General features: G+C 49.8%; 8 protein-coding genes across 8 annotated transcripts; 3 read left to right on the forward strand and 5 right to left on the reverse strand.

Annotated features, from left to right (window-relative positions):
• Window positions 1-285: 285 nt before the first annotated feature.
• On the reverse strand, window positions 286-1,951 carry BDP81DRAFT_98706 (putative MAK1-like monooxygenase). The gene is made up of 4 exons (XM_060596554.1): window positions 1,364-1,951; window positions 1,168-1,280; window positions 629-1,111; window positions 286-564 (listed from the first exon to the last, which is right to left on the reverse strand). Exons 1-4 carry the CDS (start codon window positions 1,838-1,840, stop codon window positions 375-377), a joined length of 1,263 nt encoding a protein of 420 aa, XP_060441090.1. The 5' UTR covers window positions 1,841-1,951; the 3' UTR covers window positions 286-374.
• A 519-nt stretch (window positions 1,952-2,470) lies between these two features.
• On the forward strand, window positions 2,471-4,345 carry BDP81DRAFT_328530 (general substrate transporter; the record flags this gene model as incomplete). Its single annotated transcript, XM_060585225.1, has 6 exons — window positions 2,471-2,602; window positions 2,697-3,050; window positions 3,121-3,502; window positions 3,564-3,832; window positions 3,891-4,160; window positions 4,217-4,345. 6 exons carry the CDS (start codon window positions 2,471-2,473, stop codon window positions 4,343-4,345), a joined length of 1,536 nt encoding a protein of 511 aa, XP_060441091.1.
• A 285-nt stretch (window positions 4,346-4,630) lies between these two features.
• Window positions 4,631-5,197, reverse strand: BDP81DRAFT_304514 (uncharacterized protein; the record flags this gene model as incomplete). The annotated part of the gene is made up of 1 exon (XM_060583149.1): window positions 4,631-5,197. A coding segment is annotated over one exon (567 nt), but the record flags the coding sequence as incomplete, so codon positions are not given.
• Window positions 5,198-7,020: 1,823 nt separating this feature from the next.
• Window positions 7,021-8,112, forward strand: BDP81DRAFT_499442 (O-methyltransferase; the record flags this gene model as incomplete). Its single annotated transcript, XM_060595488.1, has 2 exons — window positions 7,021-7,498; window positions 7,581-8,112. The coding sequence occupies 2 exons, from the start codon at window positions 7,021-7,023 to the stop codon at window positions 7,784-7,786; spliced, it is 684 nt and encodes a 227-aa protein (XP_060441093.1). The 3' UTR covers window positions 7,787-8,112.
• On the reverse strand, window positions 7,955-10,515 carry BDP81DRAFT_464087 (Six-hairpin glycosidase-like protein; the record flags this gene model as incomplete). Its single annotated transcript, XM_060594112.1, has 6 exons — window positions 7,955-8,112; window positions 8,210-8,408; window positions 8,475-9,003; window positions 9,066-10,118; window positions 10,199-10,390; window positions 10,460-10,515. The coding sequence occupies 6 exons, from the start codon at window positions 10,513-10,515 to the stop codon at window positions 7,955-7,957; spliced, it is 2,187 nt and encodes a 728-aa protein (XP_060441094.1).
• Window positions 10,516-10,784: 269 nt separating this feature from the next.
• Window positions 10,785-12,382, reverse strand: BDP81DRAFT_436123 (glycylpeptide N-tetradecanoyltransferase). Its single transcript, XM_060591106.1, has one exon. The coding sequence runs from the start codon at window positions 11,903-11,905 to the stop codon at window positions 10,865-10,867; it is 1,041 nt and encodes a 346-aa protein (XP_060441095.1). The 5' UTR covers window positions 11,906-12,382; the 3' UTR covers window positions 10,785-10,864.
• A 905-nt stretch (window positions 12,383-13,287) lies between these two features.
• Window positions 13,288-14,568, forward strand: BDP81DRAFT_436124 (uncharacterized protein). Its single transcript, XM_060591107.1, has one exon. It carries the CDS (start codon window positions 13,522-13,524, stop codon window positions 14,269-14,271), a length of 750 nt encoding a protein of 249 aa, XP_060441096.1. The 5' UTR covers window positions 13,288-13,521; the 3' UTR covers window positions 14,272-14,568.
• BDP81DRAFT_328298 (O-methyltransferase) lies at window positions 14,486-15,371 on the reverse strand (the record flags this gene model as incomplete). Its single annotated transcript, XM_060585202.1, has 2 exons — window positions 14,486-14,885; window positions 15,097-15,371. 2 exons carry the CDS (start codon window positions 15,369-15,371, stop codon window positions 14,486-14,488), a joined length of 675 nt encoding a protein of 224 aa, XP_060441097.1.
• Between the last annotated feature and the right edge of the window lie 1,544 nt (window positions 15,372-16,915).

Here is a 16,915-nt window from a genome sequence, read left to right on the forward strand (position 1 = left end):
ATGTGACTCAAGTAGCATGCGTCCTGCTGACTGCGGGCTCTGCTAGGACTACCTTACTTCACACGTTTGCGTTGGCCCGAAACATCAATTAGGTCTTTCGTCGTTCAATCGTGAAAGTGAACTGGCGACTGCCTAGACACGATATCACAAGAAGGGGCTTCCTCAAGAAACGAAAAGTTGATGCAAGAGGAAGCCTTCCAACAATTACAAGCCACAGCTGAGTGAATTCGGTTGATGAACAGTGAACATGAGATAGGTGTGCCTAGACACAATGACCGAAATGAGCACTCAATCAAGCATTCATGTTTTGACATGGCCTAGGGCGCATTATCATCCTCACTCTATCTTTGGACTGTATCTGAACCGTGCTCTACCTAAAGGGATGGAGTGGCAACGCTCTCATACGTCTCTTCCGCATGCTTTTCGGCGTCAAATTCGAGTATCCAGTCTTCTCTTGGCAAAGCAATCGTTGTGGGATCCTTCTTCACTTTCTCCCAGTCTGTCTTGTGCCACATCTCACGAGTGGAGACTCCAGTCTTCTGCACAGCCCTCACACGGTCGTACCTTTGTTGTCGAGCGTTAGAATGTTGGGTACATAGTTGTTGAAGGATGAAGGGTATTGCCTTACCGGATGCCCTGATAAGCATTGAGCGCTGTACGAATGTTTTCCTTTCCCGCACGTTTCAGGCAGACTGCTATGGTAACGCCGTCTTCCATAGCTTGAGTTGCTCCTTGCGTACTTGTTGGCAAGAACGGATGAACGGCGTCTCCTAGTAAGGCAATTCTTCCGCCTCCGCTGACCCAGTCAGGAAGTGCATCGCGATACATGAGCTTCCAATCCACTAGTGACGGGGTCTTCTCGACGATTACTCGGCACATGGGGTCCCAACCTTCAAGTGCGCGGCAAACATCCTCGATCTTACCGGGGAAGGACCATGATTCGTCGATGTCGTATTCGTCCTTATGGGTCAGTACCCAAGAGCAGTCCCGACCTCCCTTCAGAGTAGAGAATAGGAAATGGGCGTCTGGGCCTATCCAGCCATTGAAGGTATCGCCATTCTCACAGAATTGTCTAGTCCGAGGGTCTGCCAGCAAGGCATCGGCGGCAAACCTACGGTGAGTTGAGATTAGAGACGGTTCCAAGCTCCGACAGTATCAAAACCCTACCACGCCCTCCATATCGCATATCCGCTGCTTTGTGGCTTGTCCTTGTGGCCAAGAACAAGTTCCCTCGCTTTGGATCGGACTCCATCCGCAGCAATGACAACATCAGCCAAAACCTTTGAAAATGCATGTATCAGCAAGATGTCACGATGCTACCGCATTGGGTTTTGATTCTTGAAGAAATGGGGACATCACCAACCTTGCTCCCGTTCTGAAGCTGAATTCCAGCACCGCCTTCGTCCTCGAAGTAGTCAGTGACCGGCTGGCCAAGATGTATTGGAATCGCTAGTTCATCCTTCGCATAACTGTATATGACCTCGTGCAGCTCTCCTCTATGGCCATTGAGAACAGGTGCTTCGGGGTCTGCAGGTGGTCTTTTCTGTGTGAGAACAACTTCGCCAGTGTCCCACTTGTGAATCCGGAAGCCGTAGTCTTGTAGATCGATACAAAGTGGCTTCAACCTGGAGACAACTGCACCGTTGTGCCATCGCTGAAAGATCCGACCAGCATTCGCACCAAACGATATGATGTCGCCTAATTGCTTCAGCTCAGGGAATGATTCATAAATCACAACGTCATGGCCTTGTCGATGGCACTCAATTGCAGTTGTAAGTCCCCCAAAACCAGCGCCAACAACAACGACTTTAACTCCTGTCTTCGTTTCCAGCGTGGCCATGGTGGCTGCCAGTCCAATCAGTGTAGGCGGTTCTATGGTGTTCGCTCGAGAGACCTTCTCAAGACAACAATATGGCTAACTCGAGAGAGAACGGAGATAGACAGAAGAAGGAAAACACAAGCCTTGACATCTACCGAAGGATACAGTTTATCCTGACACATCTGCCGTGGGGTTGTCATTCTCAAGTATTAGATACCCCACGTTTTCGAGGTATTAATTACCCCACATCCGCCTGGTGCAGCGGCAACGGTTATGATCTCCCGGCTGATCATTGTGACATTACGCAGACCGCAGGCTTTTTGAGAACAAGCCTAATCGTCTTGATACAACGAGACTTTACCTCTTTCTACCACGTGTTGCTCCCCATTCGCTGCACCAAGAATCTGACAGCTCCGAATTTAAACTAGTGTTCGCCTTCCCCACACGCGTACAACCTCATGTCATCTTCTCATAATCACTCGAGCCAAGTTCGCTTTCAGAACTGCCGATCTCAGAGGTTAGAGACGAGTCTGTTTTGTACAAAGCCTATAGAAGTCACGAGTAGCCCCTCTTCCAGACTTTGGAATAAATGATGCAACATTCAATGCAGTGCTGGTCCTCCAGAGCTTGGCCAGGCGAAACATAACAAACATGGCTCCTGATGGTATTCGTGCTCACTCCTGGTGTTTTGTGGCATGCGGCATGATCGCATTGTCTCCATTTCAGTATGGACTAGACTTTGGAATCATTGGAGGTCTGCAGGCAATGCCTGGCTTTCTCGAGGTCTGCCGCTTGGCTCCCATTTCCTATCGCTCGCTACCTTCCTTACATTCCTTGTTTTGAGTAGATATCATTGACACTAACCTATTGCTCGAAGGTTTACGGTTACGAAGATCGAGGCACAGCAATTGGTTGGAATATCTCCACCACCCGACAACAGCTCATATCTTCGTTAATGACGCTTGGAGCATTCCTCAGCTCTGTGCTTGCCGGGTTGATCGCAACCAAATTAGGACGGAAGATGTGCCTTTGGCTCTCTTCTATACTCTGTATTATAGCCAACATCCTCATGATGACCACATCACACATTGGCCTACTCTACTTTGGTCGCTTGCTCATCGGTCTAGGCAACGGAGGTTTCATGACCTTCTCTCAGCTTTACTTACAGGAGAGTAGTCCAGCAAAATATCGCGGACTGTTCCTTACTATTTTCCAGTTCTGTGTAACAATTGTGGGTGCTCTACTATCGAACTTCACATTGTTTTCAAGGCCTGCGTCGAATCTGGCTAATTTCACCTCAGGGTACCCTACTTGGCACGATTATAGACTGGGCGACTGCCCAGCGTCCTGACAGATCAGCCTACTTGATACCTCTGGCGACAATTTACGTGATACCGGTCCTCTTAGCCATTGGTCTTTTCTTCATACCCGAGTCGCCACGCTGGCTGATTTTAGAGGGTCGTGTTGCTGCGGGTCGTAAAGCTCTCGAGTGGCTGAGACCCAACGATGCAAACATTGAAGATGAAGTCACAGAGATTCAAAAGTCAATCCAAGAACATCTCGAGTTGACAAAGACCGTTACTTTTTGGGACATGTTCAAGGATCGAGTGGACCGAAGACGCTCGATGGTCTCTATCGGTGCTGTATGTCTACAGGCCGCATCGGGATCCATGTTCATCATTGGTGAGTGCCGAATCGATTCAAGATTGCACGCCAATTGCATGAACTCACTCAAGTCAAACAGCGTATAAAGCATACTTTTTCTCCGTCGCCCAAGTCGAACACCCTTTTGCTATGACAAATGTCCTGTCTACGGCTGGTCTCCTGGCCATTATTGCAAATGCTTTCATCGTAGTTCGCTATGGTCGCCGCCGGATCATGCTCACCAACGGTCTCGTCGTTTGTGGCTGTTTGCAACTCATAATGGCTGTGACTTACGACAAGCAACCACACACAATTAATGCGGGAAAGGTGCTCGTCGCGATATCTTGCATTTTCATGGTCGCTTTCAACGTAGGTTTTGGAGAGTGGACAATTGACTCTCCGATTAGGAAGACTGACAATCCTATAGGGAATGGTAGCACCCTACTCCTGGATGGTCGCCGGAGAAGCCCCATCACAACGACTTCGCAGCTACACATTTGGGGTTGCCTCGGCATGTGGATATCTCCTGGCCTGGCTCGTCACTTTTACTACGCCGTACTTCATCAATCCGAGTGCCCTGAATTGGGGCCCGAGATACGGCTACATTTGGTTCCCATCTTGCATCATTGCAGCCTTGTGGGCCTTTTTCTTCCTCCCCGAGTTCAAGGGACGGACTCTCGAAGAAATTGACACCATGGTAAGACTTTGTTCGGGACGTTTGGCACATTATAATCGTCTCACTAACACCTTCAGTTCATCGAACAATTGCCAGCAAGAAAGTTCCGGCGCTACGAAGTTCCAGGAATTATTCATTCCAAGACTGTTGACACCCTGAAAGATGATGTCAATGTCGCTCAGATTGAAATGGCGAATCGTGCTTGAAGTCTCCCCAGCCACCAATACTTTCAATTGAAACCATCAAACTCCAGGTGTAGAACCGTTTGTGTTCAGATGAACCCGGGATCCGAAATTCTTTATCTGTACTAAGAAAAAAGATGCCCAAATGTTGTGGTAGACATAAAGTTTTTACGCATGAGACGTCAAAGGAGGCAACTATCATGATGTAAAGATTTTCGGAATTGAGACAGACTACATAAGATAGACCAGACATAGTCTCCAGCCATGAATCAACCTAGCCAGTTCGAGCCAGTTGTAATCTACCTTGGTTCAAGACAAAATGCGGATGACGGCCTTGATGGCACTCTCAACAACTGACTTCCACCACCCCCTTCGTCCCGTCGTGGGTTTCTGGGCCTTCGTAACCTCCCCATTACCAGAGGCATAATCAATCTCTAAGTCATGTATCATCTGACTTTCTCTTTGGAGTTCCTCCATATGCATTCTCCTCCTGACGTTGTAGGCCCGCATGTACCCAGAGAGGCTCGTTTGGATGCAATCAACGTCCGCGCCAGACAGCCTTTCTTTTTCCACACACTCATCAAGCATCCGGCGGTGTATGAGCACAAGGCCCCTAGCTTCAGTCAGAATAACGCACGCCGGACAACCCGGGAACAAGTATTGTCGGTCAAGCTCGGATATTGTTGGACAAAACAAATGATCCGGCCCGCGAGAGGAGCAAGTCCCATTGGCATGCTCATACTTGGCCACGTAGAGGTTCCTGGCGCAAGACTTCTCGCCAGTAACCATGCAGGGCTCGCCTATGTGACAAGCTCGATGTTTAGGGTCGCAAGCATCCCATAGCCCGCTTCTCTGATAGCATGCGAACAACCTTGCCTTCGGACAGAATTGCTCCTCAGCCAGGACGCAGAGTTTTCCCACAATGCATTTCTTGTGAAGACTGGCGTTGTGTAGCTCGACCTTCCAGTCGATGACGTGGTGTTCGCCGCAGAACGCATTGATGGCAGGCTGGGATTGCGTCGTTCCTGACATTTTGCTACCTCTTCATGTTAGCCAAAACGTGGCGCATACGTGGGCCGAGGCTCGTGGAACAAATCTGGGAAAGCCTTGGAACTTGGTAAGATCAAAGTAACAGGACCGCAAGCTACCTTAGATGGATGAGTTGAATGGCTTGTCCCAAGTGATCAGCCTAGAAATCAGGCAATCAAGCTACCTATGCAGCAAGACGATGGAAGGTGGAAGAAATTGAGAAAACGAGCGGGCGAGGCTACCCCATCTTACGTTGGAACTCGACCCCTCAATCGTAGTGCATCAGCGTGGATCTTATATCCCGTAAAGATGCCAAGAAGTTTCCTCTTTTTTCCTTCTGGCGCCGAGTTTTGCCTTGTCAAGTATTTGCGTGGTCCCAGCTGCCCGGCCATACATTGTCTCCGCCTCTTTGGTATCGGGCCGTTTGCTGCTGAAAAATGACGATGTCTTGAACCTTGCTCATTTCGCCCTATAGACCTCACAGGCACATTGCTCGCTCTTGGCGATGACTTGAGATTCCTTCGAGGTGAGACAAGACTGCAATGTGCCAGTTCAACTTCAACACTCGTGAGATTGATCGTTGCTAGCACCTTGCGTAGCGGCTACACTACTTCACAGCATCAGGCTGCCATAAATCAAGTCCAGTTGACATTTTGAGGTGTTTCAACCGTCATATTGTGGCTCAGAGCTAGGTCTCAAGGGGGATGGAACAGAGGAGTGTGGGAAATAGGCCAAGGCATTCCTTGTGCAAGACGTCCAGTAGAAGTTGCTTTAATGTCTGCGTGGCTGTAGCTGATTTTGGAGTAGCACGATAGGTGTCTTGTGACGTTATTGGGCTAGGCCATTTGAATCAATTGGCTTGAAGCCACGCTGGACTACATGCATTGAAGTGCATTTGGCAATCCCTGCAATTCCATTACTCGTCTTAGGCCACCGCTTCTGGGCAGTTTCCATACTCTTCACAATCGAATCCCACTCTACGCACTACGATGCCGTTTCAATTCTATCAGCCAATTCCGGGTAAATCATCTCTCTGGCTCTCTCACCTTTTCCCATGCCAGACCAGCATGGCCTCCGAAAATTGGCCGATTTCAGCCGATTTAACTCATAGCGCTTTCATACCTGAAGAAAGAGAACAGATCACATTTCAGAAGACAAACAAGCTCTGCTGATCTCCTATTCAGTTGTCTAATTCTCCTGTCCATTTGTGGTTGCCCTGGATGATCTCCACGAGCTCATGTCCACATCCCCCGGGGCGGTAGATGTCTTGGCCACTGTCTTGCCAAATTCCCGACTCCCGAGCGTCGGAATCGGCCTGTTTAAGCTCGGAAGAATAACGTGCTTTGCATTTGATTAAGCTTCATTAGCATCCTATTAGCCACAGACCAAAAATGCGATCGGCAGCGGTGTTTCGACTAGCGCCTACAACCACACCATGAATATATCAAATGAGCAACTAGACGGCTGGCAGATTTCAAACATTGACTGTCGCACATAGAGGAAAATTTGATTCATTTTTTTGGTTTTTAAGATTTGTATTCTATGAGGTATGTAGACTAAGATGATAAAATCAATCGGCATGTTTCCATGTCGTTGACTATGGTACTTACACGTCCGTGGCCGAGGTCCATTCCCGGTCCGATAGTCATTATCATCTCATACTCTTCATCATGGCTCATCTTCAAGATCTAGACAGGCAGTTGGCCTCACTGCAAGCAACTCCTGCTACACTAGCTGTTCTGAAAGACCTTCATACTCAAGCTCTCACTGAGCCTCCTTACGTCAGCACTGACAGTCAACCTGCTTCAGTTGCCTTGGAAAGATTTGTGGCCCTGGAGCCGGATAAGTGCGCTCTGGTCTACCTCATTCTACGTGCCACCGGGGCAAGACACGTCGTCGAGGCCGGAACCTCCTTTGGCGTCAGCACAATCTGGCTTGCCCTCGCTGTGGGACAAAATTCAGTGGCACAAGGTGTCGGGGGCAAAGTGATCGCTACGGAGAACGAGTCATCCAAAGCCAAGAAAGCCCGGGAGAACTGGAGAAGGGCGGGATCTGAGGTTGAATCCTGGATTGAATTAAGAGAGGGTGACCTGCGAGAGACACTGAAGACTGATTTGCCAGAGGAAATTGACTTTTTGCTACTTGACAGTACGTTCTCTACCCATTCTGAAAGCTGCAAGCTAGACTATGACACGCGTGGTATGATTCGTTGCGTTAACGTCCTGAGAAGTCTGGTCACAGCTTGCGATGCCTACACTCGCTCTGGTGAAGCCGCATCTAAAATCTGGCGCCTTGATCGTCATTGACAACATCATTTCTGGCCAAGCAGGCTACAAGGATCTGATTGAGCATCTCGACGATCCTAAGAATGGGTTCAAGACAACTACGGCTCCGTATAACGGAGGCTTGCGTTTAGCTGTATACCTGGGCAATTAGATGAGTTCAGACCGATAGATTAGGACAATCGAGGTGGTGGACGATATCAGTCCCATGGATGCATGTCAATACGTCAAAATGTTGATCAAGAAAGAGAGCTTATAGGAACTTCAAGTCATAAGAGGAAAACCCCTTTCAGATATCTTCATTCCAAGTTTCGTGCCATGCTCATAGAGCCTGGATCATTCCCTCATGCTTGACAACCCATGTTCCGTCTTTAGGGAATCCAGGTGCGTCCCCTTCGGAGCCTGCCCAACCAGCTGCCATATACCCGATCGCCAAGAGAAAACCCCCATTTCCAGGGAAATAAGGCGGCGGAGATGGACCTATCGCAACTTCATTAGTCAATTGTACTGGGACTTGACGCCACGTGTAGTCCTGCGGTACACAAACTACACTCATTCCGCATGCTGCAAGACTCACTTGGACCAGATCTGTGAGCAAAGCCTTGATCACCAAACATCCAGTAGTCGAAGTTGGTTAGGTGATAGATAGCTCGTTCTGGATTTCCGATACGGGCCGAGTTGATGGCTAGGACGTTTCGCCCCCAGCCTCGAATTTGGGCGTCACCCCACACATCCCATACCTTGTCTGCAGTTCTCACGCCGACTTCTGGAGTCACCTTGCACATCTATCGTCAGCTGATGAATCAAACAGAGAGTCTACTATCAATTTCCACATATCTTACCAGTGGGGTATCGGGTACCATGCCTTGTAACATGATGACGCTTCTAGGATCTTTGTTGAGCTGAGGGTTATCCCACCAAGAGGCATTAACCCCGCCCCCGACCCAAGGAGCGTATAGGCCATCATACTGAGGAGGAGATGCCATGTTCTCTGCTACCCTAGACCAATTTTCGGGACAATCTTGTCCAAGTCTTTTCTTCCAGTCGCAAGCCGCATTGAGAGCCCATTGCCAGTAAGCAAGCTCATATGACAAGTTGGAAATCTCCGTAGGGGATGAGTTCTCCGTGACACCCTGAATAGGTGGTCCTAAATCATACTTGCCGCTTGAATTGTTGAACCAAGCAAACGATGCCATGTACTTGGCAGTTGACGTGATGATACTGTCCCATCGTTGAAGAGTCTCTTGGCTTTGGTTGGCCTTATAGGCTAGTTGAGCGAGATAGATGGGATGTGGTTGCTGCCATTGAAGGTAGGCTCGTGTCTCTCCAGGCGCGATGCCCTTGGTTACAAGCTCCGTCATCTTAGGCCATCTGATCGTCCACTCTGTTCAGCAAAAGCAAACTTCATCATTGGATAGACCTAGAAATCATACCTGGCGCCCTCCCATCCCATGCGGCGGGCTCTTGCCTCAGCGCTAGGTAGCAGAGTCTCATAGACAGCAGGGAATACCCGATCAAAGTACTTCTGTCTTCCCCAAGTCGCCCAATGAGCACAATGCCAAACCACCATCTCCATGTGAAACCTGCCCCACCAACCGTTATATACCAGACCACTCTCCTGTGGTGGCTGGCCAGTTGCTGCGCTATTGACTCTCATTGCGTATTGTGAGAGTATGATGCGCCGCTGGAGCTCCGTCGCATTTGGATTCGACGACTGGGTGAGATCTACAAACCCCCCTTCTTCCCAGTACTTCTGCCAATCGAGACTGTTTCGTCTGCGAATGACCGAGGGCAGTGGTGGCTTTTGAAGTTGGAGGCTATACTGGGCAGTGAATGATAATCTATTTGCTCTGGTGAGGTTTGTTCTGGACGTAGTTGGATACAACTTATAGCGATGTGCAGTGGTCGTGTTGGAATTCTGTTTCCCAATTCTTGTCAAAGTCAACGGTCCTTCCTTGGGCCAGCGCAAGTTCTGATAGTATGACGTTTCTTGCATCATGTGATGGATATGAGCTGTGCTATCCGAGCTCTTGTCAGGCTCAACGGTGGAGGTAGTGTGATTGTCGGGAAATAGGTAGCTTCCCATGAAAACCTCGAAGTCTGATGTCTTCTCAACCTTGTGGATTGGAGGAAATGGAAAGTCAAATTCAACTCGAAGGGTTCCTTCAGAGATCAACATTGACTCTATGTCGAAAGTCACAGAGTCGGTGTCGAAATCTCCCTGAGTAATGACTTTCACATCCTTACCATCAACCTTGAACATCGAAGTAGTAACACCGTTCCATAGGTCGAGGACTTGGTGGGGATCCGTGATCAATGACAGCGTCTCATTCTTGTAACTCAAGCTGATGCGGCCAAGATTGATTCGGTTAGGATTGGCACTCAGCCATTCGGAAATCTCCGGCAGCTTCGGATCCTCGAGGTCGTAGATCACTTCTCTCCCATGCGTAGTTACAGCGACGCCAGCGTAGTCGTCCAGCTTCTCCCTAGCAGAATGCAGCACGGTATGAGCATTCAAGATAAGCGAGTATGAAAACAGTGGTTCAATGGAACTTCAAAGTCTTACCCGTTTTGTGGCAAAGCGTCCTTATGCCATCCCCAGCTGGAAAGTGTGTTGAAAGGTATCAACGATTGCGTACCTGTGATGTCAAAATTGAAGGCAAAGTCCCCATTTCCAACTTGTAGAGGTGTCGTGGTGTTGTCAATGACCTTAGGCACCTCTGTTCGCACCACATTGAAAGACTCTACGATAGCTTTTCTGTCGATTCATCAGCGACGACCAACAGAAGGAGTCTTCCTCTAAATCAATAACTTTCTATCCTCATACCTGTCAATAGCTGCAGCTGCCATGGCTGGCGACAGCAATAGGAGTCGAATAAACATCTTACAATGACATGCTGCCAATTCACGGCTAGAACTCAGTGGAAAGTTGGCGGGTAAGGCACTACTTCGAATAATTGAAAGGAATCAACGGATAAGTGCGCAGACATATATCCGTCGTAAGTAGTTCCACGAGGTAGAGACGGGTGACTCGGTTCAAGTCTACCCCGAACGCGGGGTTGCGGCCCCTGCCGCCGTTCCCAGTCTACAAAGGGCCCACGATGGATCGGCCAGAAGACAAATGGGATAAGTTCTGTCGTATATGCCATGCAACTCATGCTCCAATGGGACGGATAAACTTGGACGATCATGTGAGATTGCACTGAGGTACAATAGACTTGGGCTTGCAAAACTAGAGACTGGCCGAAACTGTGATTGTCTTGTCAATGAAGAGTCTCACAGTCTCATTAAATTCCTCCTCTCTCTCCCACAATGGCACATGGCCACAGTCTTTCCACGCAATGTACTCCGGCCCATCTCCCAGGGCAGCCTTGATCAACTCGAAGTGCGGAAATGTAATGGTCTCATCAAAAGTTCCGTGCATCACCAATATTCGGCTTCTGCCTACTTCGTACCCCATTCTGGCGAGATCTGCGTCGCTCTTGTGATGCCATCCAGCGGCAATAGCCTGCAATATGACGCCTTTCCTCCGAGAAAATTCGGTGTCTTCGGTACGTTCTGCGAGCTCCTCTGCCACAAAGCGATCGAGGTTGGTGGGAAACGTTTTCTCTGGGTCCAAGGATCCAGTGTCCGGCGCGTTCAGATAACTTCTGGTGAACAGCCTACTGGCCTTATTCTTGAGCTCTACGTCAACTGCTGTAGGGAGAAACATTGCGACTCGCTGTTTCATATGCTCGAACGTATGGACGGTTCGAATTAGGCGAGGAGCCGTAGAGATGAGCATCAGCGATTGCAATCGTTGAGGTATCAGAAGGGCAAGCTCTTGCGCAACCATGCCGCCTAAGCTGATGCCAGCAATATTAAGGTCTCGAGGATAGTACTGAGAATCGGTGTCGAGCCAGCCAATATGCCTCAGCAATTCGACCAGATCTTTTGCCATGTCCAACGTGTTATATCTGCAATTCGGCTTGGCCGACTTGCTGACCCCACGATTATCGAAGACAAGGGAGCTGTACTCCTCGCCACGCAGATGCCCGAAATGTCGATTCTGGCGCTTCCACAGGTTCCGGCTACCACCGAGGCCCATGATCCAGACAATCTTCTTCGGTCCGCGACCATGAACTTCGTACCACATAGGGAATGGCCCCCCTGGACGAGACTCGGCGACCGTAGCGAAGCCCGATAGCCTTGGCTTAAGATCCCATTGCGTCGTATTGAATGCAGGATGGCGAATAATCTCTTCTGCTGAGAGGCTCGTCGCTTTGGTAGACATGTTGTCACAAATCGATGAAGTCTAATTTGCGGGCAGTAAGAATGTGGAGATCGGTGGCTTAGTATGTCGAATAGTCAAATCTGATGGACTCCTAGATCTCAGGAACACAAAAGCTCGGCTCACCAAGTTTCTTCGAAAGCTTCAGGCTATTCATATTTAACGCGACGGAAATACCAGCATCGGCGTGGTCGGTTATGCTCAGTCGTTGAAGGTTCGCGGTCGCTCGGATCTGCGTTTCACAAGAGCCAAGGCCGATGCCAGAATGAGCAACACACCAGCGCAGATTCTTCGGTCCTTCGGACGACTAGAAGAGCAATTGAGAGCTAGGAGGAATTATACTCTGGGCTCAAATTGGCACGCTAAGAGCTGTCGTGTCTCAACCACGGTGTTTGCCCAATGCTAAAGTCCAGATACAATCAGGAGACCTAAAGGCGGCTCGATAAGAAGGTAAGCCGTGTAAAGTGCCTTATCAATGAAGGCTGCATGCTGAAATGGCGCAGCGATAGGCGGCAAACCCACTATTCAATTACATAGCTCTTTGGGATCGGATGGTCCTTTATGCCATCCACCCACCTGTCTTTCTGAAAGCCTCGGCACTTGCCGAGTATTGCCAAGAAATCAGCTATACTGAAACTGAGAGCCTGGTATCTTGGTGCAGGCTATCAGAGCATGGTAAACCTCCGTGTATCTATCAGGCTGTTCGTTGCGAGTCATCTCACCGCGCAAGCCGCGCCATCGTCCTTACGTTTGGCCTGGCTGGCCTGAGCATTGACGCCTAATAGTGAGCACTCCTGTCCCTACCTACGTGTGGCACTCTCTCATGTGGTGGCCCGCGTCGCAGACCTCAGCTTGCTGGGACCGCCCCGACAATGTAGTGACACGAGGACTTGCGCATTCATGTCGCGGATAACAGATCCTTGGTCTTCCCATGCTCTTAAGGCGAGCCGCCATCTACCAAGACCGAGGAGATGTCTTACGGTTACGGGTCCATCTGTTCGTTTAGTCAAAGAATAGCTCCGTTGGCGCCTACAAAGCGACGCGTTTCGCTAAGCGCCCTGTCTGGGGTAACAAAGCAAAGGCTGTTGGGGTTGACTCGCTACGACTCAGACAGCCAAGCCCCATGGTCCCCAGTGTTCAACGGCCTGCCAGATGCGCCAGGGTTTGGAGAATGAATGATTGATTGGCTGTGACTGTTCAGCGCTGCAACAGTAATAGCGCCAACGCTCAAAGGATTGGTGTTACTATTTGCGTTGAACAACATCGTGAGTTGGACTCATTGGGTGTTGTTTCCGTTCAAGAGTGATGGTCTTTGTCCATTTCGTCTTATAAAGTCGGTTATTCCCGATGTTCTCAACGCTGCTCTGAATCACTCTCACTACGAATGTTCATTCCTCTCCGCATCACTTGGCGTCTGTGTTTCCTCTGAGTTCTCTACTTTGCACTGCCGGCCAGTCTCGCATTTGTGCATTATTTTCTCGTCACAGCATCGTTTGATAAGCCTCTCTTGCTCATCTTCCAATTATTTTCCACCAACCCCTCTGGTTTCAAGAGCTTCTTGCAATCTCACACTCCCGTAACCCTTTTCGAGATACACATTCCTTCACCTCGCAACGACAATGGGCAAATTCGGAAACGCTCTCAAGGCAGGCCAGAGTGCCATCGAACTCGGCCGCAACGTACAGGGCTTCGCCGGCGCTGCCTCCGAGTTCCGTTCCGCGGACAAGGCAGAGATGGGTCGCCAAGCCGGACGCGGTGTCTTCAACGAGGGAGCTGCAACAGGCAAGACGATGGGGAAAACATGGCTCAAGACATTCGAAGTCGTTCCCCGCCTAGTCTGCCGTGGTCTCCAATTCCTCTTCGCTCTCATCGCCTGCGGCTTCTACGGCAACCGTGTCGACGCTGACCGCAAGGCAAACGATGGCTTCTCGCCGGAGTGGATCTTTGCCATTACCGTGGCAGGAGCTTCAGCTGTCACGGCTGTTCTCTTCGTCGCCACCACCCCGCTCGGCGCCATTCCCTACGTCGGCAGCAGAATCAAGATTTTCAAGACCTACCGTGCCTTTGCTTGGGATTTTGTCCTTTTCGTTTCTTGGATCGTGGCGTTCGGAATTTTTGCAGCAATCTTCCTCCACAGGGAGAGCGACAACTCGTACAAAGGCAGCAGGACAAGCGTGATGAAGGTGGCAGTCTGGATCGACTTGGTGAATGCAATTTTCTGGTTCATTTCTGGTGTTTACGGTTGCATCAAGACATTTTTGGGAGACAAGACGGACGCAATGACCGACAAAATTGGTCAAAAGCTTTTTGAAAAGAAGCAAGCCAAAGACGTGCCTGTCAAGGAGGCAGGCTACGCAGAGAGCGTATAATACTTTAGGGAGTCTAGAACCAGACCGCAGTATGAAACTTTATCAACCCTTCAAACTCGGAATTAGATCCTTCGCGAAGGGATTAGCTTTCTACCTTAATCAGGACTAATAAGATATCACTCAATGTACACAACAGCAACACTCCACCAGTCTCATACAAAGCCATCTGCTGGCTCGCTGCATTCTGATCATCCCGAGGCTGTATGGAAGGTTCCTAATTGACGACTGCCAACAAGAAGCCGTCCAGAACAGTGCGGCCCTCGTGGACAGTGTGCGCGGTTGATATCATGGGAACGAGCGTCGCCGTGACTCTTTTGTTCTTCCCGACGTAACTCAACAGCGACTCCTTTCCTTCCTTCGCCTTTCCTTGACTTAAGATATTCCACACAACGTTATCGATGTGGATGCATCCCTTTGGTCTAGACAATTTTACCGCCCTGTCAAAGTACTTCTCCTGCTCGCCCCACGATGCATCACAAAACACCATGTCAAACTTGCGGCCTTCTGCGGCCAGCTTGGGTAGGACGCCCAGGGCAGAGCCGAGTATGATCTCGGTGTCGAGCCCCGAGACATTCTGAAGGGCTACATCGCGGTGCTTTAGGTTGATCTCGATGCTAGTGTCGGATTGGAAGTCCAATTCGGCCGCGAGTAGGGGCAGAGCATGGGCCACCTCGAGGGGGTACACTTAGACCTCGACTACCCACCCAACCTCCGGTTGGAATCTCCCTTCTACTCATTACACAGAATCAATCAATACAGAGATATTGATACTTCGTCGCCCACAGGACCCTACGGTTCGAACCAACATCCCTGTGATAGGGATACTAACAGCTAGTGACTTTCGCACCCGCTTCAGCGAGCCAGATGGTCGAGTATCCGCCCAGGGTACCAATCTCGAGAACTTCTTTAGCCCCCATGAGCTTGCACTGGATAGCGAGGAACTGGCCTTGAAGCGGGGATACAGTGATCTCTGGCCAGTCGTGTTTCTGGGAGTTCGCGATCGCGTTGTCCAATTTCTCATTTGGTGGGAGGAGATTCGCTCGAGCGACGCTTTCGATGGCATCAGCAGCCGCGACGGTGTTTTGCTCCTCGGTGGTCATCTTGGTGGCGTTTCGAGTGTTATCTTCAAGTGTACTTCAGTAATATGCTGGTGTGCAACTGTGAAAGTTTTAGAATGGCTATTCATTTCCGCCGTTGGTGAGACTATATATTTGCAACCGTTGGGATGTTTCGCTTACTTACACGTTGCAAGTGAAGTGCTCCAGCTATGCCAAACACGGTGGTGTAAGCTCGGAAACCGAGCAGACCTACTTCGACGAATAACGTTTCTTGGGAACTTTTGCTCTTGCATTGAATGTAAGCTAGTTCTTGTTTGTAGTGCATACGACACAACTTCCACGAAGCTCGGCGCGATCGGCCGCTGAGATCCACACGAATTTACGAAAGGCCCGTCTCGCGTTCAACGATGCATACGAAACCACCGAGATATGTTACCACCGAGATATACCACCGAGTTGCGAAGAATCATGAACTTAATCTACGGATTGCGATTAGGCGTTCCATGTATCATATGCAAGGAAGTATCGAGTATTACACAGCGGCTCCGGGCCAAGTATAAGTGCCGGTTCCGCCCCGTTCCCCGTGGGGCCGAAGTAGTAGCTCAGGCCGAAGCGCGACCAGCGGGGCCGAGACGGAGCGGGGGTGGAGTGCCGCCGAGCAAGCCAAAGCTTCATTAAGCAACCTCAAATCACATGTTTAGTGAAACCAAATCTGTCAAGAATCAGGTATCGCTCAATTGGAGCAAGATTTCACTCGATATCTTGCCTCGCTCTTGGTGGGTTGGTTCAAACCAGCTTAAGTTGAGGACTGGTTACTAGCTGCCCAGCCCCGCGCATGCCGTGTTTCCTCCTGCCGTCTTTATTATGATAGAACCCCAGGTACTAAGAGTCTATTTCCAATGACATCCTATGCGGAGCAACGTACAAGCAGCTGACAAACATACCCAAAAGGTCCCAAAAGGCCCCAAAGGGCCCAAAAGGGGAGCAACAGTGAGTTTGCAACAAAATGGTAGGGACAGCTTTCTTCGACATGCCACCTATCATATGTGTGTTGCCGACACCTGGTAAAATCCGCCTTGATGATCATGAGTGCCCATCATCGAGCCTGTTGAATTGCCTCACACCTGATACTGCTACTTGTTAACAGCCATGGACAGCAACGGGCAATCTTCCCACGGGGATAATTTCGCGAAAAACTGCAAGAGATCTTAGGTATCCGTACAGCGATGAGGCTAACGGGCCGATTTTGGTGCCCCAGGCACAATATCCGTGCAATGCCGCAATTTGTCTACAAGAGGACGAAAGCACCAATCAACTCGCCGTATATTATCGACACAACTCTTCCCAGCTTCTCGAAATCTGGGCAGTGTTGTGCAAACTCTTCTTAAGTCAGTCCCAATTGGACCAAAGAACAACTTGAGCGACGTCACTGCCCGTCAAGAAATTCGCGCCAGAAGATGGATACAGCCCTGAGCCAATCGACAGGCTGCCTAACCTCACTTGCGACGCGCTTGATTTCGACGGACGTTTTGAATCCATTAGATTAACAGTGGATTCCTACATGTAGGTACGGATACTGTGTTGCC

The sequence above is a fragment of the Colletotrichum phormii genome, assembly GCF_030913505.1.
Source record: "Colletotrichum phormii strain CBS 102054 chromosome Unknown BDP81scaffold_21, whole genome shotgun sequence".
NCBI lineage: Eukaryota > Fungi > Ascomycota > Sordariomycetes > Glomerellales > Glomerellaceae > Colletotrichum > Colletotrichum phormii.